The 26,696-nt window shown below is 34.6% G+C and overlaps 6 protein-coding genes across 10 annotated transcripts in view; 2 read left to right on the top strand and 4 right to left on the bottom strand.

Annotated features, from left to right (window-relative positions):
- Nucleotides 1–2,361, top strand: part of LOC113492580 (cytochrome b5 reductase 4) — a 71,051-nt gene extending 68,690 nt beyond the window's left edge. For all 3 annotated transcript variants that reach the window (XM_026870088.1, XM_026870097.1, XM_026870106.1), the window contains one exon: nt 12–2,361. In XM_026870088.1, coding sequence (XP_026725889.1) covers nt 12–237 — 226 coding nt within the window. In that variant the 3' untranslated portion in view covers nt 238–2,361. The remainder of the gene's footprint in view (nt 1–11) is intronic.
- A 74-nt stretch (nt 2,362–2,435) lies between these two features.
- LOC113492609 (FAS-associated factor 2-B) lies at nt 2,436–9,165 on the bottom strand. Of its 2 annotated transcripts, none has more exons than XM_026870148.1 (7): nt 8,826–9,165; nt 8,438–8,687; nt 8,090–8,273; nt 7,244–7,513; nt 6,691–6,865; nt 5,617–5,766; nt 2,436–5,354 (listed from the first exon to the last, which is right to left on the bottom strand). In XM_026870148.1, the coding sequence occupies exons 1-7, from the start codon at nt 8,958–8,960 to the stop codon at nt 5,196–5,198; spliced, it is 1,323 nt and encodes a 440-aa protein (XP_026725949.1). In that variant the 5' UTR covers nt 8,961–9,165; the 3' UTR covers nt 2,436–5,195. The 2 variants fall into 2 exon arrangements, with proteins under 2 accessions (XP_026725949.1, XP_026725957.1); XM_026870156.1 differs by having other exon boundaries at nt 5,617–5,754.
- Nucleotides 9,166–9,516: 351 nt separating this feature from the next.
- LOC113500308 (calmodulin-like) lies at nt 9,517–10,755 on the bottom strand. Its single transcript, XM_026881058.1, has 4 exons — nt 10,319–10,755; nt 10,063–10,231; nt 9,766–9,963; nt 9,517–9,672 (listed from the first exon to the last, which is right to left on the bottom strand). Exons 1-4 carry the CDS (start codon nt 10,498–10,500, stop codon nt 9,517–9,519), a joined length of 705 nt encoding a protein of 234 aa, XP_026736859.1. The 5' UTR covers nt 10,501–10,755.
- A 4,078-nt stretch (nt 10,756–14,833) lies between these two features.
- LOC113492572 lies at nt 14,834–17,321 on the top strand. The gene is made up of 5 exons (XM_026870079.1): nt 14,834–15,011; nt 15,082–15,471; nt 15,550–15,787; nt 16,329–16,610; nt 17,016–17,321. Exons 1-5 carry the CDS (start codon nt 14,985–14,987, stop codon nt 17,105–17,107), a joined length of 1,029 nt encoding a protein of 342 aa, XP_026725880.1. The 5' UTR covers nt 14,834–14,984; the 3' UTR covers nt 17,108–17,321.
- LOC113492556 lies at nt 17,311–26,341 on the bottom strand. 2 transcript variants are annotated; one of them, XM_026870059.1, is made up of 20 exons: nt 26,256–26,341; nt 23,723–24,996; nt 23,248–23,391; nt 22,770–22,855; nt 22,382–22,489; nt 22,085–22,205; nt 21,819–21,867; nt 21,580–21,731; nt 21,210–21,356; nt 20,880–20,999; nt 20,344–20,522; nt 20,083–20,224; nt 19,698–19,841; nt 19,357–19,473; nt 19,067–19,245; nt 18,839–18,974; nt 18,393–18,542; nt 17,936–18,051; nt 17,632–17,754; nt 17,311–17,542 (listed from the first exon to the last, which is right to left on the bottom strand). In XM_026870059.1, exons 2-20 carry the CDS (start codon nt 23,823–23,825, stop codon nt 17,330–17,332), a joined length of 2,529 nt encoding a protein of 842 aa, XP_026725860.1. In that variant the 5' UTR covers nt 23,826–24,996; nt 26,256–26,341; the 3' UTR covers nt 17,311–17,329. The 2 variants fall into 2 exon arrangements, with proteins under 2 accessions (XP_026725860.1, XP_026725869.1); XM_026870068.1 differs by lacking the exon at nt 26,256–26,341 and adding an exon at nt 25,209–25,288.
- On the bottom strand, nt 24,149–26,499 carry LOC113500303 (enoyl-[acyl-carrier-protein] reductase, mitochondrial). The gene is made up of 3 exons (XM_026881045.1): nt 26,256–26,499; nt 25,188–26,039; nt 24,149–24,996 (listed from the first exon to the last, which is right to left on the bottom strand). The coding sequence occupies exons 1-3, from the start codon at nt 26,497–26,499 to the stop codon at nt 24,149–24,151; spliced, it is 1,944 nt and encodes a 647-aa protein (XP_026736846.1).
- Nucleotides 26,500–26,696: the final 197 nt, after the last annotated feature.

Raw genomic sequence — 26,696 nt, 5'->3', positions numbered from 1 at the left:
TTAACTTACAGGTTAAAAATCACGTACGTGTTGTCTGAAGCAAGCTCATCATGGACGGGGCATAAAGGACGCATCACCAGTGAACTGCTTACAGAGTCCTTCGGAAACATTCAGTGTGATGACAAGTGTACGCACTTTGCCTGTCTGTGCGGCCCAACAGAGTTCACGTACACAGGGCTAGACTTTCTAAAGAAGCAAGGTTTAAAAGATAATTGCATTCACGCTTTTATGGGATAAAAATGTATCTAACATTAGTCTTTTCTGGTATAAAATCAATTACAAATAGCAATACGTCATCGGATTTTTATACAGCACGTAATGAAACTCCTCATGTAAAAAGTATCTAGAAAAGTACAAAAAGGTCGACACGCATTTTAGAATTTTTATATTCAAAGAAAATTTATTTTTGTTTCTTAACTGCCCTATGGAATGAATATTAATAAGAAGACTTTTAGTGAGCAAGGATCTTTAATAGCAGTCGTAAACAAGTAATGTGTAAAAAGCTCTTTATTGTAGAAACTGCAAATCAAGTTTCGGTAAAATTCTAGTTGCACTTACAACGACTAAGAGAACTCTTCAAAAAAAGTATGATGTGTATTAGTTTTAAAACCAAAGTGTGATAAATTAGCTTTTTTAGACTTCGAACATTACTTTATAGTAATTTGTGATTAGACATTATTGTGATTGAGTAGATTAGCTCAATGTACAGAAAGACAAAAATAATAGGCATAATATTGTATGAAGTAAATCCCAGGCGATATTTTAAGTACCTATTCCATCCATTATTCAATATTTGTATTCATAATTTTAGTACTCTTGTCTCCATCCTAATTTCATAACAACCTTTTTCGTGCCTCTTCCGAGTTTTGGTTTAATAAATGCGAATGTGTTGGTACCATTACTTAATTGTGAAAGTTTTACGTTCTTCATAAAAATGTTTGTTACACCTGATTTATTTATAATTATATATTTATAATCATATATATTATATTTGGCTATGTATGTACCTTTTATTTAGTCTGTTAACATTGTCCACAGATAATTACTTAGACCAAACTTTAATAAAATTATACTGTTATAGTTTCGAATCAAATCTAACCCAGCACTTGTTTTCTAAAATTAATGTAGTACTTATTAACTATTTAAATAAGACATAACATATTCAATTCTACTTTAATTTGAATCATATGCATAGTATTATTGTCAGCATCCTGGATATAAAAGTAAGCAAAGTATGTATGTAAATTCATAACCAAAAATGTTCATAATATTGCTTCCGTAGACTAGCGAAAGTTCTACAATCTTTAACTATATGTTTCGCTCGTATTCACACAAGCTTCCGGACAGAGATTTCCTAGTACATCTCTTGGTATTCATGTATGCATAGATATGGGATTTTTCATGTCGCAATTCGTACTCACCTCGTCTTTTCTCCAAGATGTTGCCGAATGATGTTTTTTCTGACATGCAAAGTATCCCTCATCTTTGCTTACCTGTTAGTGAGTGCAGGCCATAAACACTTTTTATTTCTTCAATACCTTGTTGCTGGAGCGGAATTATCTTAATCTCCTATTAAGAGTTCTTAAACAAGCTTTCCTTAGTCACCGGGATTATAATCCTTTTCTGGAAGAAAGCAAAAATTTGGAATATGGCCATCTTTCTTGATTTCCTCTTTCAGCTGTTGAATACCTACACATTCTGCAATCCAGACATTTGGGCGCCTTTTTTGGACCCTTCTTCCCATGATTGGTGTGGTGGTCAATATTAATTATACTTATCATTGTATTGCTCGTGTGTTCCTATGGTTTAGTTTGCATTAAAAAATCCGTCAAAATACTTGTTGCATACAAATGTTGCGTGCGTGTTGTCAGTAGATTCGATTTGAACAATTCAAACGTTATGGCTTGTAGAAGTACCAATCGTTTACGGAGGCGATATTTTCAATAATGTCATACAATATAACAATATTTCGGACATCATGGTATTACATTAATTACAACATATCAAGTATGTACTTACAATTTGTAAAGTTTGAACCAAGTTTTGTATTTATTTATATACATATATATTTTAATTAGTTTTTTAAATTATTTTTATGAAACGGGTAACCACTAAAGATGCATTACTAATAGTGTTATTGAGAAACTAATGTATAGGTCTAGGTGTGTGTTAAATACTTAAAAGATTTTAACATTTCAATCTGATCATTTTATAGTCTATGTATATTGTATGATATCTTCATTTATGCTTTTACTCATGTAAGTGAATTTTGTGAATGTTATAAAGTGCCTACATTCCAGGTGGTGTTTCGTTTTAGTGTGTTGTTGACTTATGGGTTTCTAATAAATAACTTAAAGAGTATCTTATTGAGATTTTATTCATAAAAGGTAATTACCATAAGAAACAAATATAAGGGATGTTATAAAATTAGTGAATAAAATAAAAACATTTATTTAGGAAGAAACATGACTATAATACAACAAAACAATATAATACACAATTCGCTTCTGAAATAAATGCACATAACCTTTGACCGAATGTGCTGCACCTTACGCACAATCAAAGTTCCATTATCAAATACCATCTGGTACAATCAACAAAAATCATAATTAATTTACAGTAATGGAACGCTTCAGATAGGAAAACTCACTTTTTAAGAACCTACACAATAAAAAAAAAACAAAGGAAACAAGTAGCAAGCGACATGAAACCAAAACTACAAGAAAAAATAACATTATGTACCTTGATCTATTTAATGCTACCTTATAAAATATCGATCATAACTTACTAATTATAATTTACATACTTACCTAATTAAAATTAGTTTTGTTCCTAAAATTTTGGCTTTCAATGGGATAATCATAAAACTCGAAAACATTTGTATTTCAACATAATATTTAGCCTCTGTTTTACCTCAACTCTGCCAAAAATTTTCAATGTTTCCTTACAACCTTGACTTTATTCACCAATTCTTTTCAGTCTTAAATAGATCTTAATACAAAATTTTACACTCCTGGTTTTTAATTCCTTCATACATAAACTATTTGAAGCAATCTTAACTTCACTTACTTGTCAATTACGAATCATGTGTTAAAAATGGATAAAGAACTCACATTTAAATGATTTGTAAATTGCTCGTTGTCTTATACAACAAGAACAAAACTAATTTTAAATGGCTTTGTCTACACGACGGAAAATTTGTTCAAATCTTAACTTGGTGTCATAGAAGACTCGCTCTCCAAATACATGTTAAAATAATAGTGTGGCATGAAAGTAGCCTTATATTTATCACAGGTATGACCGACCACAGCATTTATAACTGATTAAATCTAGAATGGAACTTTCACCAAACATGCCAAGTCGAGGGCACTCAAACCGCAAGATTTTTCCTTGACTCAAACAAATTCCCCGTGTGTAAACCTAGGTAACATAGTGGACACAAAACCTTTGTCTTTATCAGCGTAAGAATCGTTCTTACTTATCTTTAAAAAAATAAAAGCAATAATTCAGAGTATAACTGAGTAATTAAGGAGTATAAAATCAAAATGTGATATGCGATAAATTCACGTATGTTTCTACGAATATTATGTCTTAATGCCAGTCCCACATAATATTTTTTTAGCATTTACATACGAGTCGACACTCCAATATCACAATGGAGGGAGGTCTTAGCCCTTACAAAATCGGAGCATTGTAGAATTTTTAGATGTCGTTAATCTGTATAACATCAATCATTCGTGTCAATCGTATTCGAATATCCCAAAGTGAACGACATCGAAGTGCTATGAACTATTATTACAATAGTAACTTAACCAACTATAAGATTCATTACAATGCACAATTTTGGCTAACACTTATATGGTGTTGTGAACAGTTATGAACTATTTCAGAATATTTAAAATTATATTATTGGAGTGTTAAGAAGCTTGAAGGATGAATACATCGGATTTTGCACTATGACTGTTTGATAACAATACCTACTTGACTTTATTATTATTATGTTAGTTTTCCGCAATAAACAAGCATTGAGTTCTATGTTACGTGCGGAGGATTGTCAACAAAAGTAATTCGCAATCGTCCAGCGACCACAAATAGCAATATCGCAACAGAAGTATGAAAGGGGTCTTAATAATATGCACTACCTTTATATTTAAGTACAAAATTAGTGATACCCTGTGTAGGGTGTCCTAATCTCGATATCAATGTAACCTCTTCGGTACTTATATTATCATTGACTTGAATCACCAATCACCTGTAGTTACCCACAACGCTTATGAACGGTCTTTAACATTTAAGGTCACATCACAATAGCGAGTCTCACATTTGTGATGTCAATTCACTTCAAAATGATGTTTGTTTGTTTGAGTCAAAGAGACAGAACGACCGGCGCCCTCAGTGTTAGAATGGAATTAAAATTTACGCGCGATGGGCATTCGATGTAGATTAATCCAATGGGTATTCAAATTTGCAATCAAAATTTGGGCTTTTCATATTGTAATTTATTGCAATGGCATCACCAAGAATCCCTTAGGACTCAAAACATCAGTGGCCACATCAATACTTGGGCCCCGAAAACTTTACCGCAAAATCAGGCTATTTAATAAAGTAATGAGAACTTTTTTGCTGTCGCTTCTAATACGACAAACTATTTATTCGTGCCATTGGCTGATTTCGTGTGTCTGAAAGCCGGCTCGGCGACTAAATAATGCGGGATAAAAGGTCCTTTTTAAAAATATAGTGTCCGAATTGCATTTCATTAATGGCAATTATTTAAAGATGCTATTTGTTGTCATGAATACAAGAGATTAACTGGTCATGGGAATTTATTCAGTGGGTTTTAAAATTGATGACGTAGTGTATCTTTTTCGTTGTTGTTCTTGTTCCAATATCGATCAGTCGACTCATCATTGATAATTACAATAACGTATCAACCACAGATTAGGTAATAAATGGAGCACTTTCCTGTTTGCTGTATTTTATCGGAGCAATTAAATATTCGTAATTAATCCACAATTCCAATTTCTTTCTCAAACCTAATTCAACGGTAAAGTCTGAGTAACAGAACAAAAAACTTTTCAATTTAGGTTCTCAGAAAAGATTTTACACCGCTTGCTAATCGCTGTCACTCCATTTGTTAACTACTCTGTGGTAAGTCCATTAAAATCGGAATAACCTATAGGTAACACTAGAACATTTTATGCGTTAGTGTCGTTGACAAACAGCACATCTCGGTCTTTGAGTCCGACATCGAGCAGGTTGGACGTGCCCCGCGCTAGCACGCGCTTCGGGAAATTGGTAGTGATTTCAAATTCCTCTGGAGACTGCGGGTGACTGAACACGAAGTCGTAGAGATCCTGTAACAAAGCACCGAATAATCATTGAAAGATAATCAATTGGATTTTTTTCTTGAATATACCAATTCCCGCATAATTTAATCCTTGACGGTTTTACAGACACAAGAACATATTTGATTGATTTCACAAAAACTTGTTCTATACAGGAATTGAGCCCATGGCACGTTAGTTATTGGTTTGGAGAGCTATGTACGCAGTTATTATTTCAGTTCCTGAATTGGGAGACCCAAATATTTAAATGTGCAGTATTTAAAAGTAGTACCTGCGTGGTGTGTGTGAGCGTGAACCTCCTGGTGAGCCTCTCGCCGCCGGGCAGGCGGATGAGCAGCACGACGGTCCCGCTGCCGGGCGCGGGCTCGGGCGGCAGGCGCGCCGCCATGGCCGCGCGGGCCTCCACCAGCTGACGGATAAACTGTACTACAATAGGCTAGCCGAACAGACGCACAACCACACGCACGGACCGAAACTTTCACGATAACCTTCTACATTTAATCGTCTGTCATGTCTGTTTTGTCCCATTGCAAGACAAATGCCTATATTTAAAAGAAACAAGGCAATCAAATTACTTTTTTTAAAAGGATTATTATATCACCGGTAGTGCAGATGCGAGTTGTCGCTTTCACACATTTCATATCAAATTGTTAATCCACTATTTAAAGAGACTGCTATACAATATCAATATGGTATGGAAGCAAGCAAGCATTTGAAAATGGCGTTAGTGCCATGCGAAGTTTATGTTTATGTAAATGGTGATCATGAAATAAGCATAAAATTATTTTTAAACCCCGACTCAAAAAGAGTTTTACGTCTGTTTGTCAGTCTGTGGCATCATAACTCCCGAACGGATTGATTGATTTCAAATAAGTTTATTTTGATATTCAAGGTTTAATAAAAATCAGTCGAGCTACTTGAAAGTGGGGAAGAATAACCGAATGTCTGCAAATATACTCGAGTGGGTAGGTACTCAAATGAAAGTGTACTGAAATAGAATATTGATGGTTTAAACAAGAAAGTTCTAAATTAGTTTGGTGAAAAAAATATTGTTGGGGGAGTTCTTAATTTTTTATTTGATAACCAATCCGCAATCCGGTTAATGAAGTGTACTGCCGATGTCTCACGATCGAATCACGGCACTTGCGCGCGAGCCCGCACCATGACCATGTACTAATTCGCACCGTCGAAACCGGCTACCCGCGATATCGCAACCACATCGCATAGAATGTTAAGAAAAAATTTGGTGGGTCGACAAGGGCAACAGGGATCGTGTGACATCGGCTTCCACAAGCCTGCGCTAGTGCGGTAAGCGTTGCGCGTGAGTGCAGTGTGTGCGGCCTACATCCTGCTTGTGGCGCTCCTCCTGCTGGCGGCGCTGCGCGTCCTCGTGGTCGCGCAGCTCCTGCGCGGCGCGGTCTGCGGCGCGGCGCCGCTCCTTCTCCTGGTCGGCGGCCAGCGACTCCGCGTACGCCTCGTCCTGCGCCGCGCGCAGACGCGCCGTCACCTCGCGCTCCACTCTACACAAAATACACAACGTTACTGGGGAAATAGTGGCGAGCCTCTACAACTTGGTTTGGTCATTTTTCAACTGTAGTTTCGTCACGAACTGCTTTGAATAGTAAATACGATACCTACAGTACAAGGTTGTCCACTAGCTAGAGGGCTACACTTGCATCTGAGGCCATGTATGGATTTGTACCTTGTGACATGGGTATCTTTTCTTATAACACTAGATACTTATGATGAAAAAAATAAAATGTGTTAGTAGGCCACTATGCGGTCTTCGGAAATAAGAATTGGACAGTCTCAATGTGAAAATTTAGTTTTGACCTGAATGGAATCAAAATAAGTTTTCATGTACATGGAAAAAGCTTCAAGTATTAGAGATAGGTGACCTGTCAGCTCGAGCGGCAGCGAGATGAGGTTCATTATCAGCGACGACGCGGCGCAGACGCTGCAGCAGCTGCTGCGCCGAGCACGAGCCCTCGGAGCGCGCCACCACGGTCATGCGGTGCTCGCGCACGCACACCACGCACAGCAGCGGGTAGCGCCGCCCGCCCACCGACTGCGCCACGCGCCAGCCCTCCGCGCTCTCCACCGAGCAGCCCCAGAACAGGGCGTGCGTGTTGATGTATTGGATCACATCTTGATCTGCTAGGGTAGTCCTGAAACCATTTTACCCATAAGCACGCACAATACTGTAAAAATACAATCTCTGGATTGGGAGATAACTTTTGTTTATCCTTACCTCTACTTTGTTACAGTAATGAGGAAAATATTAAGTATGATTATTTTGTAGTCACATGCTCATATAATTCCTTGTTTTGGTAGCATACTCATATAATTCCTTTTTAATATCACTAAATTTATTATTTGCATTAATATTTTAAATTCCTTTTTTAGTAACACATTTAAGATGTGATATGATATAAATATAATAAGAAAAACCCAATTCATTTTAGAGTCTAGTTTACCTGTTAAGATTACACCCACGGGTATTTCTATTATAAATGCTGCACCTTATTTTCTTGAGAAGATATAGATGTATTTTTTTATATTATAAAGATCATGCAAACCTCACTTAGTCTGTTAGTTCGAATACTGAACCTTTTTTTTAAGTGACATTGTTGATTAATTCATCAACAATAATTGCTGATGTATGCAAATAAATATATTTTGAACAAATATTAATGTGAATTTCCCAACTTGATGAGAAAATATCTGTAAGATAAAGTCAGTACCTGCAGAAGTTCTGTGTCTCAGTTGCAGATTCTGAGTGTAAATACACAATCAGGAAACGCAGCTCATTCTTAGCATCATTCAGGGCCTGTGCATATGTGCCCTGGTAAAACACTGGGTGTGGGTTGAACCGCGATGTGTAGCTGTGAATAAAGTCCATCACATCCCCAAGAGGGTCAGTCACCACTGCAAATAAAACAACATTATCTTAACATAAACACAAACTACTAAGATACCAATAAGGTTATCAACTACACTAAATTTGAATCTAATTGGAAGTCAAAACAATAATTCAAAATACTTTAAGATAGAAGCCAAGGTATTTCAAGTCAAGATATACTTATACTTACATCTTCTGTCATCATTTCGTACAAAACTAAGCAGTAAATTTAAAACAGATGTAATTGTACTGTAACACACAGAGACTACAAGATTGACCACATATTGGAATAAGCCGCGCACGCCGCCGGGGCCTTCCGGAGCCTCATCTGTGAACACTTGCTGTGCTATGTGGTCGTGTACAACTGGAGGGGCACGAGCTTCTGTCGCGAATACCGACGGCCGACCCTCCCGGATATTCAACTGTTCTTGAATCGCCACCTAAGAGAATTAAATTAATTAATCCGCTAATCCTACCTACATCTAGCAGACTTATAGTTCCTTCTAGAAAAATGCAAAATAGAAGTAAGCCATAAGGATCTTTGTTGTACAAACACAATCATGAAATGAAAATATTACCTCCAAATCCCACTGATGCCTTTGTAAAACGTCTCTGCATATCGACATATCTTCTATTCCCGTTAAATCTTGAAATTGAAGTATTTTATCAGTTTGTTCGTGGGTTAGACCCATAGCATTGTCCTCGAGATCCATTGCCCTAGTTAGGATGCCTAAATATTGATATATTAGAAAATCAGGAACGCAAATAACACGATGTGTATAAGCTCATATAAATACTCTTATCAATACATATTAAACCGAACTTGAAGAACGAAAATTAAAATCAAAATGTTTTGCATCAGACTGCTAGTCTGCTACTCATTGCCTACACGAACGACATATCTATTTAACTCACTAATGTCATGTCATCCATGAACCACAGACAAACGTAGGGCAATACAGATAAAATACTTTTTGTAACAATAAAATTTACCGCTCTTCATGAATTAATCATCAATGTCTATATTGCTTATATTCAGTAAATTCCAAGTATTATCCATGTACCAAGTGTCAATATAATCTCTAAAATCAACAAACACTTTATTGAGTGCTATTAGTACTTAATTTTTACCTTCTCTATAGCTCGAGTTTAGAAATTCCGATAAACAGACTTTCAACAACATACTTTTATTAAATTATGAATAAGAGGTAAAATTCAAATTACAAAGGAAAAAGACACAATTTATTAAAACAAAACCAATATTTTTATTCACTTTTTCTTTTTACCCCCTTTGGCTGGTGGTGGTGGTGGAGGAGGCGGTGGCGGAGGTGGTGGTGGCGGCGGTGGAGGAGGAGGAGGTGGCTCAACAACGGGCTCAGGGGGCACCGAAGGATCTTCATCAGGATTTTGATACAAATAATCTACCTGAAAATAAACAATAAAGTGCTTCCGCTTTTCTGCGTTCTTCACGTCAAAAATAGAACAATATCGTTCATAAATAATTTATTTATAATGTACCTTGATGTTGTATAATTCAGGAGCAAGACTAAATATGCTTTCGATAAAGTCCTTGTAGTATACTATTCCATCACCTCGAACATTAGCATCGCGCAAAATTTCACGAGCTTCAGCTTCTGTAAAAGGGTCGCCATATCCCATCACTAGTTCTTTAATTTCTTCAACTTCTAAATAGTGTCTTTCTTCTGTGTCAAAAACCTGTTAAATTAATAAGTATTTTATCGTCATCGCCAGCTCTTCACTGACAAAATTTCGAAAATATTATACTTCAAGCAGAAATTATACTTAGATACACACTTCAAAGGCAAGTAAAAGTTCATGTTTAATTTCAGCTTCTATGACCCATGTATTTAATATATATATAAACTGGTCTCTTGTTAACATTCTTGTAACACCTGCTTTTAATTTTTCTGCTTCGTTCATAATTTCCAAATAGCTAGGGTATCTAAAATTTCTTCTATGGAATCTGTGGATGTCATTATTACAATAAATACGGTAACATTTTTAATAAGAATGATATTTTTAAGCTAAAATTCTGACTCCAATACACTACTTCTTTAATTCCAAAAAGCTCATAAATTGTTCGATCGTTATTACATTAGTGGGTTCTCCTTCGTCAATTATTAACAAAGGTTTTGCGTTTTCATCAAACCATTGCACTATTTCCTCAAGCTTCTCTTCTGTAAAACGCGGTGACAATTTTGCCAAAGGGTTCAAAAAATCGAAAACAGACATTTTAAAATTTTTGCGTTTATATCACTTTAGAAATAAAAATTATAAAATCAAGTTTGTGTACATCAACAACGTAAAAAACTGTCAAAATTAGACATTGCACTGCTTTATTCTATATGTAAGCCAGTCTCTTTTTACTGTAAGCGCTAATGCAAATTAGATAGATAATAAATAAGTAAGTAAAACGATCAAGACAATTAATGTTATTACACTACTTATCTACAATATTGAGTGTTTATTTAAGTGCAGTATGGCAACTTCAGCCTTATGAATTTAGTGATTCCGAGTTGTATTGTAATGCAGGAAAAAAAGCATTATCCGACCGTCGAAAAAATCGACCGCGTTAAATTGCCCATTTCTGCTTGAAATAATATTTTTTTCAGCAATCAGGCTTTGTTCTTGGGTAAATCACGTAATTTCATTGACACATTTCTGCCAAATATGTGAAACCGATCGTGGAATAAGGGACGTTTGAAATGCTCGTTTATTTTTATTTTTTATTTATATTTATTCTAGCTGTTGCCTGCGACTTCGTCTGCGTGGTTAGAAGATATAAGTTATGACTTTTTCTTGGCTCCTATTGGTCGCAGCGTGATGATATATAGCCTAAAACCTCCCTCGATTAATGGTATATTCAACACAAAAATATTTTTTCAATTTGAACCAGTAGTTCCTGAGATTAGCGCGTTCAAACAAACAAACAAACAATTAGTATATACATAGTACATACATAGTATATACATAGTAATCAGTATATATATAGTACAATTAGTATATAGATGCCAACGATATCTTCGCTACGTTTCATCGATTTTTAATTTCTCGCGCGGAGATTTTAATATTACGATAACTCATTACCTATTAACTTTTTTAGCGTTGTGTAAAAGGCAATTTTGTTCTATATTACATGCATATCTAACTTATTTATTTGGATAAGGATTAATACTGTATTGTTAAAAAGAGGTTCGTAAATAACCCATAATTTTACTGTATTGAGAAAACACATAAAAATGGTTATTGTGGGTTATCCTTGGAAGATAGACATATACCACCGCGGACTTTTTTGTAGATCTATTAAAGAGGTACAAACCCGCCATACATTGTTTTGTTGCAACTCAAAAGGTTTTGGCAGCGTTCTCGATGAAAGCTCTCGAATGGCTTAATATTTTCCGACATGTTTAACTAATATCGTTGTAATATCGTCAGTTTACACAAAACCTAAACTAATTATACACTAAAACCTTCCTCAAGAATTGCTCTATCTATTGTTGAAAACCGCATAAAAATCCGTTCAGTACTTTTCTAGTTTATCGCGAACAGACAGACAGACAGACAGACGCGGCGGGGGACTTTGTTTTATAATATGTAAGGATAAGGATAAGGATTATGGAACATAACGCTTTATTAGATGAATCTGTTGAATACGCAATTCTTCTCTTGAGCTGTCTAGAGCGAGTCTTGAATTTTCTGAGGTAGAATCTGTGCCCGAAGAGTCGTAATCTCTACCATGTCATGTGAAACCAAAAGTAAATCGATATCCTGAAATTTAGTATTATGAAATATAAATTATACTGTTTTCATACCGAAAGAAAAGAAAACAATAAAACCTCTAGACGAATGAATTTAATATGAAACCCTACAGGGGAAAATATCTAAACTGTACTGCCTTACTTGAGATCAGATTAGGACATGTAGTCACCACAAAGAAAGCGGCGTTCCTAGTAGCAATAGAACATCGAAACGTACTTACCTTTAGACGTATTTTTAGCATTCTATCAAATTAAACATATATTATCAAATCGTTTATTGCAATCCTCAATTTACAAATGTATAGATCCCCAATTCTGCTATTTACAATGGCCAATTTATGAATGGAAATAAGATTAGAGTGACACTATTAGTATTCTCCTTCAACACAATAAATGGAAATTCAGTACGGGGCAAAACAGTCACAATACAATGAATTCGCAAATTTAATTTAAAATAGATTTCTATTGCGAATATTAGAAATACTCCGGCCTACGTCTTTTTCGAACTCCGAGTTGGCAACATTTTGGATAGATAATATGCAAGTGTGCTTGATGCGTCGCTGGCATCAGAGTTTTGTTCAATAAAGGGGAATACCCAATTTTGGCCATGAAACGCCCAATAATATGCTTTTGTCTAAAAAAATGTCGTGTTTTATGTTAATTAATCACGGTATTTATTTATTGAAACATGATAGCAATATTTATGTGTAATAAAGTACCGGAAAGACAATAAGGTATAAAAATAATTAAAACGGGACTACACAGGACTGTTTAACTATATAAAAGACGTGCAGAGCTTTAAATGCGCCTCAAATATGATTATTTTTTATTACGATGTATACTCCGAACAAAAATCGATATCGATTTCTCGATTGCATATACGCATGTTATTTAGAAATGTATTTTATGTAATAAAAGAATAATAGACTGATTGATTTTATGTCTGTTAAAGTGTCAACGTCGAATCTCGAGAAGTATTCATCTTAGATAGAGGCTTTAAACACTCATTGCCTCTTTTAGAGTGTTGTGGTTATGAGGTTCCTTTGTCTCCAGAAGATGGTGAATCACAGTTAACAACAAGGGATGCTAATAAGTCCAGAGCTGCTGCTACGTGTGGGTAGTAGAGGTAGTCAATGGTATTTTTAAAACTAGTATATTTCGCCAAAATTATTTTAACAGGGTTTCTACTCATTTGATAGACTTTGCTGTGGCTGCTTCTCTAATCTGAAATGAAAATGAATTCCAGACAAACGTAAGGGGCAGGGAAGTTGCAGCTCAAATAATAGAGTTCAAATAACAGTTCATCAAAACATGTAAATCAATAATAATTTATCTTAGTATGTTAGAGAACGCAATATGAAAAGAGCCTGTGGTTGAGGTGGTTGAAGTTACCACACGAAACCCACTGTGAGCGACGTGTCGCCGGTTCGATTCCCGCGTAGGACAAGCATTTGTGTGATCCACGAATGCTTGTTCTCAGTCTGGGTGTCTTTGTGCATGTGATTTGTATGTTTGTAAAACCCCTCGCGACATAAGGATTAAAGAGTCGTTTTTTTTAAGATAAAAAAATGATCTATTTTAACTAACAGTGACTAACTATTAATTGCTTGTGGCATATACCAATTAAAGCAAGCTCGCTCGTTAAAGTATTTTTTTAAATAAAAACCATTTTATATCTTAAAAACCCGAACTTTTATTGAATCAATTCCTTAACATTTTGGTTCTTTTATTTGCATATTATCATTTCTGTATGTTTTTATATGTGTGCATCCAGGGCCGAACTGTCTATGATCGGTGGGCATACTCTTTTATCCTTAAATTTATTTGTGAACTGTATTTTTTTTTTCGACATTAAATTAAAACGAGAAGAATCTGGCTTTCCATAGTCGTCATTCAAAAATTTCAAAAGTACCTGATGTTGGCTCGTAGACAGCATTGGTGCCTGACCCAGATATAGTTCACTCTTCTACCTTTCTTTCTTCCTTACGGTAATTTGTACCTAAGATTTAAAAAAGAAATCACAATCACATCACGGTTGGCGTTTGGTTCTATTTTTCGTAACTGTTGAATTAATTTATCATAAGATCGTCTTTACTTTTAATTTCCAAAGACATGGCTATTTTTTATAAACATTTATAAATCATTTCATAATCTCGCAGACTCCTTCCTTTCCTGTAATCTCACTCATTTCGGCGCGAACTTTTCTTTTTTTTTTTCAAAAAATAACTCCCGCACTCAGGAGTTTAATCTTTGTGTCGCCACTCGCAGGGGTTTCAACATTAAAGGTGTCTGGCAAGGGGTTGCTACCATTCTGCAATCAATAACGTGATTTTTAATAATATCCTGAAGGTAATAACGAAAAATGGCACTTTATAAAATGACATAGGTAGACTTAAGTAGATATTTTTGGCAGCTTTACCGTTTCTCTGCCAAAGCCGCCACGACCCAAACTCTATAATCGACCATTGTTCTTACCTACGTTGAGAGTATCTGCTGACAAAGTTTCAGCTTTTATAGAATAACGTAGGTATGGCGTCCACGGGCTCTTACTCTATATTATATTTTGTATACTGTCAATAATTGGCCCTCTAGAGGCCGCCAGAGATTAAAAACTTATAATTGTCTTGCAAGGGCTGCTATTAGTATGTTATAACCAGTTTCATAGCCATAAAAAAGTAGTATAAGAAATTTTGAAAAATAGAGTATGTAATTCAGTACCTATATAATGTCTTTGATGTAATTAAATTTCACACTGTAAAAAGTGCAACTGCCAAGTTATCCAATACCAGTAATAATGATATCTTACTTGACAGTTTTACTGTCAGTTAGGCAATGTCAATTTTGCAGTTCGTCTTCGTGTTTATTAATTTAAAAGTTGAGCGAGTTCATTCAAGTTTCAAGGTATATAACAATGCACCTTTAGCTTAGAAGTCAAGTTAAGCTTGCGTACAAAATACTATGTTTGAATCAGATGACTTTGATCAGGTATGTCTTTGTCTGATATAAATAAACTTCCTAAATTCCAAGTTGTGTTTGCAAACTTTTTGTTATCCAGGTTCTATCTCAGTTTGAATTCCCAGAAGATGTGACTGTTTTGAAGCAAATAGAAGAAAAAAAAATAGATAAGCATGGGCCAGACAAACCCGAGTTCTCAAATAAGGTGGCTAATAAAGTTGTACAACAAACTAAAGATTCGACTACGGTTGTTTCGGATAACAGATGTAATAATGACAATTTAAATACTGTTATTCATAAACTCGACAAAAGCAATGCCACTGCCACTGCAACAGATGTTGTTTCTCCAGAACACACAAAAAGGAAAATGATTCATTCTTATTTTGATCACAAGAGCAAACGAAAGTTTCCTGGACCTGCTGGTCTCCTTACTGCAGGGTTACAAGACGATAAAGATGAAAATATTTGTCAATTAGAACTCCTTTCCCAGGTAACATACTTGATAATGACAAAACGTACTTGTGACAATAAACTATGAAAATATTAATATAACACTAACTTCTTTTAGGATGTTGATTTTTCTCAAAGCAATTTACAAGGAGATATATTTTCATCACCACTGTGGGTTAGGCTATTAGACGACCTAAAAAGTTGGAATTTACATGAAATTGATTCAATAAAAACAATCAAGCATCAGGCCCTAACAGGCAGCTTGAAAAGAAGGAAAGCTCACACTATAACTGCATTTGTTGAGAAGGTGGACAGATCTGCTATAGACCCATTGATTATTATGAGAGATGCAACTGGTAAGCAACATTAGATACTAGTATTAGAATTGGTTAACAAACTAAGTTTCTTACATACACCATACATGCAATTCCTATATGTCATTTATAAATTAATTATAGGGAACTAGCTTTTCGCCCGCATCGAGGTCTGTTATATCGCCTTTCCTAGAGAACTCTTCAAAAGTCCGGGATAAAAACTATCCTATGTTCTTTCTCAAGGTCAACTCTATCTCTGTACCAAATTTCATTAACATCAGTTCAGTGGTTTAGATGTGAAAGTGTAACAGACAGACAGAGTTACTTTTGCATTTATAATATTAGTAGGGATGAAAGTTGGCCTTCATTATACCTACTCAGCTCTGAGACCATATGGTTTGTAAATTGGAGAATTATTTATTCCTAGTGTTTATTGGCAATAAACTTTAAGCTTATAAAGTTAAGCTTTAAGCTTACTACAAAATTGCCCCAAAATTAAACTTGGAAAGGATTACTAAGTGATTAACCCTTACTTAGTAAGGGTATTCTCTAGACTCCAGTAAATATCTTATTACATTTTCAGGTAATATAAAGGGAACACTGCATAGAGATGCTTGGTCCACATTCTGTAAATACATTGCATCTGATTATTGTGCATTTATATTGTGGAAACCTACAATACTTACAACTGGAGGAGCTTTTAAGAAACACTACCTCAATATTACTTTGAGTAATATACTAGCTATTTATAGTTCAGCAGTATTAACAGATGAAGCTGATGCCAAGCCATTACCTGATAATTATTCAATTGTATATGAGGAAGACTACACTGTGATAAAGACTCAGAATAATTTAAATAATATAGGTAAGCAATATTCTGTTGATAGTGATAAACAATGTTAATTGAGACCAAGAATAATTTTAATAATAATTTTACTTTAAGAAAATACTTAAAAACAATTTTTTATCTTCCTTTAATGGGATTGAAGTGCTTGTCAAAACAAACAAACCAAAACTCAGTGAAGTTGACATTTGTGGTGAAGGTTCTATAGCCACTTTCCAGGTACAGCTTCAGATTAGGTCCATCTCATTGTGATATTGCTCATTCAACAAGATGATAGTCAATGTGACTGGTGAAACTAAAGAAAAGGTCAATGAAAATACTTTTACTGCTTTCTTTGAATCAAATCGACCACCAAAAAAAAAACAGTAAAAGGACTATCACTGTCGGACTTGTGAGTTTGACTAATTCTGTAACTTATTGTTTCAGGAACAAACAATACAACAAGCAATGGATTTGATATTAATGGTGCTGATGACTTAGATGAGTTAGATACTATATTTTCAGATGATATATTTTAATGCTTTACTGGTTTTTTGTTGTTGTTAATAAGCAAAAACAAATACATAAAAAAATCCTATAACGGATAACAAAGCAAACATACCAGTTCTTATAAAAATATACAATGAAAATAAATTATTTGCTAGTTCACTTCATTTATTTTGTTAGTCACATAATTGTCGTGATACATTTACAGAGGTAAGATTTGATTATAATAAAAATATGTTTGTACAATTTCTTGTTTAATTTGATTTTATTTTAATATGCCTGGTAACAATATGTTTGGAAAGTGAAGCTGAATGGTGATAAGTGCTGGGGCACATTTTACACTTATATATTTTGTGTGTCTGTTCCTTTATGCTCCCATCCGGGCTTACTTCTTCTTTAGTATTAATTACCACGCGTCGGTGAGTTTTCATATGCCGCTGCATATTACATAGTTTCGTAAAACTTGACTGGAAAAAATAATAATTGAATAGTAAGTTTTTTTTGCTATAGATACAAATAAAACCTTTTTCGATCATTTCATTCGGATATTACTTACATCACACTGTGTACAAGTATATATTTTGTCTTTACCCTTCTTTACAATTAACATATCATCTTCAGAATTGTTATTCTCCGATTCAATGATTAACATATCTTTTGTGTCCATCTGGCACTGACTCTGAAATATAAAATTGAGTGGCTTATATGTATAGTTTTCAATTCTTAGTAAGATCAATGTTATAAGTTAAACATGTTTAAAGTGACTATCCCAAACGAATAGACCAATATTGTTCATAGCTATCATTAATGAATATGGTCATAGAAATAAAATTGTAGTAGGTATAGAAATAGAATACTACCTCCTGATGTTCCTTTAAGGTCTCTTCAGATTTGAATAAAGATGCGCAGCTACTACACGCAAACACCGGGGTAGGATAACGTTTCTTCATGGAAAACAAGAAATTAACCGGGAGCTCTGTAAATATAAGTAACGGTTGATGAGTTTGGCGTTTATGTTAATAATAGCTTACTATCATCGATAATTCCAATGTTAAATGTAAGAATAAGAACGAATGTAGGCGATATATCAGCAAGTATTCACAAAAATTCACACTTAAAAAAGAAAGTGTTATTTATTTCCGCTGCTTAGATTGCGTTTCTACAAGGGATGCGTAACTAATAATAATATGTGTTGTTAAGAACTAAAATAATTGTTTATTCCTATACTACGCTTCCACGGCAGTAATTACGAGTTTATGAGTGACGTTATATTTAGATGACGAGTTTTAATACCTCATAATAAGTAAAATAACTTACGTCTTCTCTTAAGTGTGACAGATACTCTTACAATATTGTCAGTACATTTGGTCTCCGTGATATGAACGTGAAATAACGCGATGGTTTCTTTGGCGTCCTTCTCCTCGACGCAGCTGTATGTCACATTACTTCGCGCGACGTTTGGCTGTTCTGTAACAACACATATTGTTTAATGTTAGAATTGGGTATGTGGTAACTCGTTAGGAGGAAATGCACTGAGGTGTTTTTAGCCGGTAATAGTCGAGCACAAACAAACATTCAGAAAATAATGTGACCGTAACACCAAAAAAGTTCCAGAAAGAATGTAAGGTTCTACAAACTGGGATTTTTTTATAATGTCATATTAGATAATAGACCAAATACATCTTGTTATAAAATGTTCACTTCAATTGAAGGCGTATTTATGTTTTTTTTTAATAGACGAACGTCATCAATGGTTCATATACCTGATCTAGCCTTGATGGTCTGTAGCAAATTGGGTAAGTGTTCAAAAGCGCTGTTTTTCTCGGTCACTCGACCGGTCACAAACGATGCTTTACTTCTGTTGTAAATTACCCCGAATTCATCCTTTGCATTTGACGCCTGAATAAACAAAAAAAGAAAATCAAAAATAATCAACCTGGAATTTATTGAAAAGTCTTTAATTGCTGTACTAGTATTTTATCCATATTTACCTTCGTCACGATCAAGTTGTGGCCAACCAAAGCTTGTTTCAAATTGGGCACTTTCATTAGCTGTGAGATGACCATCTCCGCGGAAGCTATGTCCTCGTCGATTACTTTAACATGTAGTCCATCTTGCAACCGCTGCTGCATGAGACTAATGAATTCTTGCTCGTTCAAGCCATTTGGGCCTGCAATCGTATGATGCAACATGCGTTATGTTAAAGCGACGAATATGTCTCGGAAATCCACAAATTGCTATCCAGGGACGAATTTACTGTTAAATATTTGTAAATACTTACAGTATTGTGAGTTGCCGAGATCCTTATAAGTGATTGTTTCACTTATATCCTTTTTTTCAGGGTATGATTCTCTGTCGCTAGTCGCAGGGTTCTCTAAGAATATTTCATCTGGAACATCTGACAGAAAAGGTTTATTGATTAGTTGTATACTGACTTCGTGCAACAACTATGGAATGTTTTTTTAATCATAAAGACATTCCGTGGTTAAGGTAAAGTATATTTCTTCTAAAAAAGAAAAAGCTTTATCCTTGTATTGTATCTGTAACTAATCGTAACGTTTTTGGCCCCAGTTTGTGGTATGAATTGGCCCTAACGACTCTAAAACTCCCATAAAAACTTACGTCTTTTCTTAAGAGTGACAGATACTCTGACAACACTATCGGTGCATTTCGTCTCCATGATGTGAATGTGCAATAAAGTAATGTTCTCTTTGTCTTCTTTCGCAGTGTAGCGTGTTTCTTTATTCCGTGCGTTGTTCTTCTCTTCTGTGAATCAAAAACGTGGGTAAGATGTTTAAAAAATTACTATGCGATCGACGGCAATGGCAAAGGGCTAAATATAATCTGAATAAATAATAATATATTCTTCATTGGGCATTTGACAGACGATTTTTGTAGCTAACTTTCCTTTCCACTGGGCCACGATTTTTCTCACATCTCAATGTTTGCTTTATCAGGATTAATAAGGTTTATATAAACACACGAATGAAATTCCTAAATACAATACCTGATTTGGTTCTGATGTTCTGCAGCAAATCAGGCAGGTGTTCAAAACAGCTTGAACTATTTTTCTCCATCACACGGCCAGTCACAAGCGATGGCTTGGAATAATTGGAAATTATCCCAGATTCGTTTTTTGTACTTGTAGCCTGGAATAAATATTTTGTATTACATTTTGCAGATGAGATGCGTTCAAGAAATCATATATCGTTGAAAGTTTTTCGGAGTAGTTGGGACTACATAGGGTAAAGCCGACGGAAATATTTACTTTTGTCACAGCCAGGTTTTGTCCGACCAAAGCTTCTTTTAAATTACTCGCTTTCAGTAATTGCGCGATAACCATGTCTGCAGATGTTATGTCTTCTTCATTCACCATAATTTGAGAACCAGTTTGTAATGTTTGCTGTATGAGGCTTATAAACTCTGCCTCGCATAGCCCAGGGGTGTCTGCAAACAAAGAATATTTCATTATAATAAATAATTATAGTGTGTTTAATATATAATTATAGTGTTACTAATATAAAAATAATACTGCCTTGATAATTTCATATTTTACTTCTTTATCTGATTATGGAGCTTTTAGGCATCAATAACACTTTGCCTACATCTATTAAACGTATATTGACCGAATTTATTTTAGAGATGATATAAAAACTATATGATATAAATAAGGATAGATTTAAAAAGGTTAACATAGCAATGAAACAGTTTGGATAACGGGCGCAATTGTTTTTTTAGCTAAAAAAAAATCTTTCTCAAACATGGGCCAAAAATTATAATAAAAACCCAAGTATACATACTTACTGTTTTGTGGATCAGCAACGTTTTTGGGTGCGTCATCCTGTTTATTTGCCGGTCTTGTCACTTTAGCAATCAATTGCTTTCCATTTACTGATGTCCCCAAGATTATCTTATCCGGAATATCTAAAACGAAGATTGAAAAGGGCGAAGTCATAATAGTTCTCTAAAAGTCATTATCATTCTAGCCTTTTCACAACTATGTTGGGGTTGGCCAGTCCTACTGGATGCAGCTAAGTACCAATGGTTTATTAGTATATCTGATTATATGCTTATCTGATTTCACCAACCCATTTACCCTAAGTAATAATAAGTGTCGGTAAAAAAATTACGAACCTCTAAAATTGAATTTCGTCTTAATTTTAATTGAATTAGTTTCGTTTAATTGTATTTCTTTAGCTCCGTCTAAGAATAGTTTTCGTGCTCCGGCCACAGTTTCTATTTCAGGATCTGCTTCTGATGAGTTCCAGTCAGACGTATTTTCTGTTTGTAAAAAAAGTATAGGTTTATTACAGACGCATCTATGATGCGAGTGCGATACTGCGATAGTGTGAGTATTAATTGTAACTGGCTGTGACCGTGTGTGACCTATGTACACACTGAAATAAACTTATAATAATAATGCCAGCCAATGTTCTTTCCACTGCTTGTCTTCAATATGCGAAAAAAAGGAGTGGTAATCAAACACGTAAACGTAAACACGCACCTTTGTTGCCAACTACGAATTGTACTGTTTGAATATTCTCGTCCTTATCATTGCTAATGATAAAATTAACCGTCTCTTGTGGATCTGATAAAGGTTCGGTTTCCGTCACTATGTTTGCAAACGCATTCGCCACGTTTCCTGGTTTAATTGTCCTGTAAATTGACGGAACCCAATCAATGTGATGAGTAATATGAATTACATAGAATAACACGAAGGTTAATACTGATCATGATAAGTACCCCTCACTGGAACCATTATGGATGTCGTTTCTCAATTTTTGGATCAGTTCTGTAAAAAAAAAGTTACTTTAAAACTCTATCAGGGAACCTGCCATAATCCGTTAAGGTATACTGTTACAATTGTGGAAGCGTGACAGCGCACTTCACGGCGTAGACTGGCGTCTCTCTTCCACAAATACAATAATATCAGTACAAGACATGGCCTTTTGAAGTCTATGCCTTGACATTTAAAGTAGTGAGTAGAATAAATAATATTGTTTACATACTATCGTTACTGGTGATGTCGTGAAGCCCCAATGTATCAAGTACAAATATTTTGTCATTTGACTCCAATAGTATCCAGCCTTTTTGCTCTAATGTGCGATACTGCTCATCACTTAATGTTATCTGTAATTTAATGAGAAAAATTGACTGTTTAATACATAAAGGTCAAGCATAATGAGACATGCAATTTAAAGACATACAGAGATTATATTATTGATTTTGGATGTTGCTTTTTCCAGATCATCATGTCAAGGGTGTTTGTATTTATAAACAAATATAAGAGCAAATGATCAAATTACCTCAGTAAAATTATTCCCCTGTTTGGAGTTATGTGTCACTACATCAACATCAACATCCTGTGTGCTGGGCTGTTTGTTGAAGTGATTCACTACAACATCTTCATCCATCTGAAAGGAATACAAATAAATATATGATACTTATTATTATAAATATGAGCATCAAATAACAGATTCTTATTTCTTTTGTTTACTTGTTACATATCAAGATGAAAGTTATCTGTTCAACATGAATACAGCTTATTATTGCTATGATATTGATAGTATATTGTTGAGTGAGGTAGGCATTAAGTAGCACAATTAATTAATGTAACTTAGGGACTAAAAAGACTTGTGTTCCCGGACTTTACATATTCAATTTGTAACTGAATAAATATATTTTGATAAATACCTGCTCAGTAGTGTTGCTTGAGCTTGGTTGTAACAGATAACTGTTGGTATATAAACTATTCTCTCCTTCTGGTAGTATAAATGGATCTGAAAGAAAATAACCATTATAATTACAAACAGTTGAAAATAAATATGGAAGTTATATGTTTAAAAAGTTTGTTGCATGATTTTGCAGCTTTTAACAATAATAATATCAGCTGATAAATGTCTCACAACTGCACACAGGTCTTCTCTTATATTTGCAATAAGCATTATTGATTAAGCACCATTCTTGCTCAGTGCATGTTGGCAATTCCAAAATCAAACATTTAAAAATACATGTTTCTTGAACATATTTTACAGTTTTTATATAGTCACATTTTTATCAGCCTGTGCTGGGATTGAACCTGGCCTATTAATTACTTAAAAATAAAAGTTTGTTTGATTCACATGCTTACATTTGCTTAAGGGTTGATGAGGACATCATTAATATTACCTACCTGATACAGATATGAGTTCTCCAGGGTTGTCAACATCAACAAAGAACTGTTGTGAGGACACACCATACACAGTGCACGGCTGAACATCCTCCAACACTTCCTTCACATTCTGGACTTGAGCTACATACTGGATCTGTCTGTTTACTGAAAAATATAATTATTTTAGAGATTATATTAGTATTGAAGGCATGAGGTTTATTGAGGCAGTAGTTTTAAAATTATTGGAAATATTGTTAGATATAATAGAGTAAAGATCTTATCAATATTTCAAAGGAACATAAAACATGTGCAATTATTGTTTAAAATTAAAATGTTGCATTTGTATTAAGCTAATTTAATGTGTTATCAGAAATGAACTATATCCCATCGCACAATCGACTTATTTTATACATTTGAGAGATACATTCGTATGCGTACCTTCTGTGAGAAATAGAAAAATAGAAAAATAGAAATAGAGAAATAGAAAAATACTTACACAGAAAAGTGCCATCATCTTGAACTACAACGAACTGATCTGTATCAGCTTCATTACTACTCGCTGGTAAAAACTCATAAGTTTCATAAGTATTTTTATCCATTTTTATATAAAAGAGTTAATAATATTTCTATAATCTGATAACCTACGAATAATCGAGCTTTTCGTACTATTACTTAACTATTTTATATTACTATCCTACGCGACTAACAAAACATAGACATTTCACATACTAAATATACTTTCAGAAGTAAAATACTGCCATTCTTAGTTGAAAAACGAGTTTAATATTATAAAAATAAATAATAGAAGGAAATTCGTAGATTTGTAAACAGTCACTTTGACAGTCAGAGTTGACACTTGATTTTATTTTTTTTGACATAGGTTGCGTTCACTTTTTTTAGACGATTTTTTAATGCTGCCATGTTAAGGTAGTGTAAAATCAAATACATAATTAAGCGTCGCAAATGCTTCACAGTTTACAGTATTTTTTAAAGCGAAAACATAATCTTTTAGCTCTACTGCTTGATGAACAGGTGCGTATAGGTTCCCAATGACCATATGCTGTATTAATTCCTTGTACATAATGTCTTTCTCAACACAGGTCGCACAGGCTTCCCACTCACTTAAACTAAATTTGTAAAACTCTGCGTCGTTACGTAAAAATTGTTTTACCATAGGCAAATCTTGGGCGCACCCATAATATACTATAACACCTTTTTTTTCGAGCAGTTTCAGCATTACATCTTCGTATCTTCCTCCTAAACAATTTAAGGCCAACACCGGTCTGGTTAAAGACGTATCGAGACCCGAAAGTTCCTCAGCTTCTTCTAAAGTATATACTGCAGTAGCACCCATTTTTAAAAGATACTTCTTGACAGCCTCATATCCACAATGATTGGCAACAATGTTAAAAGTATTAATGCCCATAGCCTTACAGAGCTGTATTATACATTGACCACATGGACTATTGGCCGCGTTTTGAATTACAGTATCGCCATTCTTCATAGATCTAAAATCTTTAAGTAACCTGTATGCTGTACATGGAGCGATTGTTAGCATACAAGCTTCAGCAAGAGGAAGATTATGAGAAACAACGTGAACATCAGTTTCATGATAAATACCGTAGTATCGCCAGGAGCCAAGCAACCTGGATGATAGTACTACTCTGTCACCAAGATCAACTCTATTGACGTGTCTGCCAATTTCCACAACATCTCCAACACCTTCATCTCCAGGCACACTTGGTAAAGGGGGAAGGGAGGGCTGTTTTCCTGAAATTAAACATTCTAATTATTTCCCATTTTAGTATTATAATATAAGATCTAAGTATATTTTTTTATTTAATACGCTCGGTTCTGTTTAACGTCAAGAAATTATTGTTTAAAATAAAATAAAACAATTAAATACAATAAACTATTTTATTATTTTAACAGCCTAACACAATGCAACATTGTCTACATACTAAAGTCAAGAATATATTTACAGCCAATAAAACCCTGAGTGGTCAAAGTATTGCCAATAGCTTCTTCATACTTATCAAATTTGATCATCTTGTGTACAGGGGCTTTTAATTTCTGTTCACTGATCAGTGAAATTAATTCACACATCATTTTTTCCTTTTCAGCAGGATCACTTTTCTCATTCCATACTGTCATCCAGAAACCAAAGAAAGACAAGTTTTTGAAAATAAATGCTGATGTTGGTACTGTCACGGGATCTCTTGACATGCCTCCATAGGTGACCATCTTGCCGGAGTGTTGCAAGTGTCTTGACATTTCTAATGCATTTTTCCCTCCAACACAGTTTAAGGCAAGAATAGGCTTGTCAATTTTCTTATCCTTAAATATAGTTGTTTTTCTCACTTCTTCTTCTGTAAGTACATATGTTGCACCTAAGTTGAGTAAATAGTCCTTTAATTCATTTATCTCAGGTCTGTTTCGGACTATGTTGATGTTTTTAATACCCCATGCTTTACATAGTTGTATTACATTTTGGCCACATGCACTATTGGCACCATTCTGTATTACAACATTGTCCGTATCTCGGACTGTTTTAAAATCTGTAAGCATTCTATAAGCAGTGCATGGATTAACTGTGAGTGTAGCAGCTTCTACTAGACCTAGATCATCAGGGATCACCATCAAGGCATCCTTTTTAAATGTTGCTATATCCCTCCAAGTACCTTGCACAGGTTTTGTGACGATAACTTTATTTCCTTGACAGAGTCCTGAAACATTCTTACCAACCTCTTCGACAATTCCTACACCTTCATTTCCAGGCACACATGGAAGTTGGACTTTGACCGGGTATTTACCTAGAATATTAGATATACATAAATATAAAAACATTTAACTATTGGATTAATGTAGTAAAGCTACATCTACTTTAATATGTAAAGATTCATACTATGTTCTAATGTAATAATAGGAAACAAAAATACCTTTAGAATTCTTGAGGTCAGACATAACACACATTTCAATGTTAAAAAAATAATAATAAAAGAAGCTCCTACATATTTACAGTTTAATACCTTGTATAGTGTTTATATCAGCTGGGTTGATCGGTGCCGCTAACATGCGGACAAGTACATCTTGGTCTCCCAGAGGTGGTACCTCGCTTTGCATGAACTTTACGACATGTAGAGGATCACCAAATTCTCGATAAATCAATTGTTTTGATATTAAATTCCGCACCGGCTGGTTTAATTTGATGCAGCCTTTTCTACAATGGTTTACGGCTGCAAATGTACTTCTTGAGAAAGGTAAAAGACCCATGGCGAATTTGGAACTAAGGTATAAGTAACTTATCAATTTTTGTTTAGTTTATCAATAGCAAGTCATTTATTTTAAATTTTTAAGATTATTTTTATTGACACATGACAGCAAAGTCAGCAGATTATTTGTTTGTATGTCAATTTTCATTTGTCAGTGATGCTAGAATTGCCAGTGCTAAGGTGTGGTTTTGCCAGCTG

Source organism: Trichoplusia ni, chromosome 1 (assembly GCF_003590095.1).
Source record: "Trichoplusia ni isolate ovarian cell line Hi5 chromosome 1, tn1, whole genome shotgun sequence".
Lineage (NCBI taxonomy): Eukaryota > Metazoa > Arthropoda > Insecta > Lepidoptera > Noctuidae > Trichoplusia > Trichoplusia ni.
Note: the sequence above shows the minus strand (reverse complement) of the source record. Positions and strands in the feature narration are given on the sequence as shown.

Bases quoted from the DNA above. Each gene is read 5' to 3' on its own strand.
- LOC113492609 (XM_026870148.1), bottom strand. From the start codon at position 8,960: ATGGATCTCGAGGACAATGCTATGGGTCTAACCCACGAACAAACTGAT. The intron at 5,767-6,690 runs GTAGGCCGCACA...ATTGTAGTACAG, and splicing joins AGGAGCGCCACAAGCAGGAT to TTTATCCGTCAGCTGGTGGA. The intron at 5,355-5,616 runs GTACTACTTTTA...GCTTTGTTACAG, and splicing joins CGCTCACACACACCACGCAG to GATCTCTACGACTTCGTGTT.
- LOC113500308 (XM_026881058.1), bottom strand. From the start codon at position 10,500: ATGTCTGTTTTCGATTTTTTGAACCCTTTGGCAAAATTGTCACCGCGT. The intron at 10,232-10,318 runs GTAGTGTATTGG...TGACATCCACAG, and splicing joins AGCTTTTTGGAATTAAAGAA to ATTCCATAGAAGAAATTTTA. The intron at 9,673-9,765 runs GTACATTATAAA...GTTTATTTTCAG, and splicing joins CTGAATTATACAACATCAAG to GTAGATTATTTGTATCAAAA.
- LOC113492572 (XM_026870079.1), top strand. From the start codon at position 14,985: ATGTTTGAATCAGATGACTTTGATCAG. The intron at 15,472-15,549 runs GTAACATACTTG...AACTTCTTTTAG, and splicing joins AATTAGAACTCCTTTCCCAG to GATGTTGATTTTTCTCAAAG. The intron at 16,611-17,015 runs GTAAGCAATATT...TTATTGTTTCAG, and splicing joins GAATAATTTAAATAATATAG to GAACAAACAATACAACAAGC.
- LOC113492556 (XM_026870059.1), bottom strand. From the start codon at position 23,825: ATGGATAAAAATACTTATGAAACTTATGAGTTTTTACCAGCGAGTAGT. The intron at 23,392-23,722 runs GTAAGTATTTTT...TATATTTTTCAG, and splicing joins AGATGATGGCACTTTTCTGT to TAAACAGACAGATCCAGTAT. The intron at 19,842-20,082 runs GTATTGTATTTA...TTTGATTCACAG, and splicing joins GAACATCAGAACCAAATCAG to AAGAGAAGAACAACGCACGG.
- LOC113500303 (XM_026881045.1), bottom strand. From the start codon at position 26,499: ATGGGTCTTTTACCTTTCTCAAGAAGTACATTTGCAGCCGTAAACCAT. The intron at 26,040-26,255 runs GTATTAAACTGT...CTAATATTCTAG, and splicing joins TGATATAAACACTATACAAG to GTAAATACCCGGTCAAAGTC. The intron at 24,997-25,187 runs GTATGTAGACAA...GTTTAATTTCAG, and splicing joins TAAATATATTCTTGACTTTA to GAAAACAGCCCTCCCTTCCC.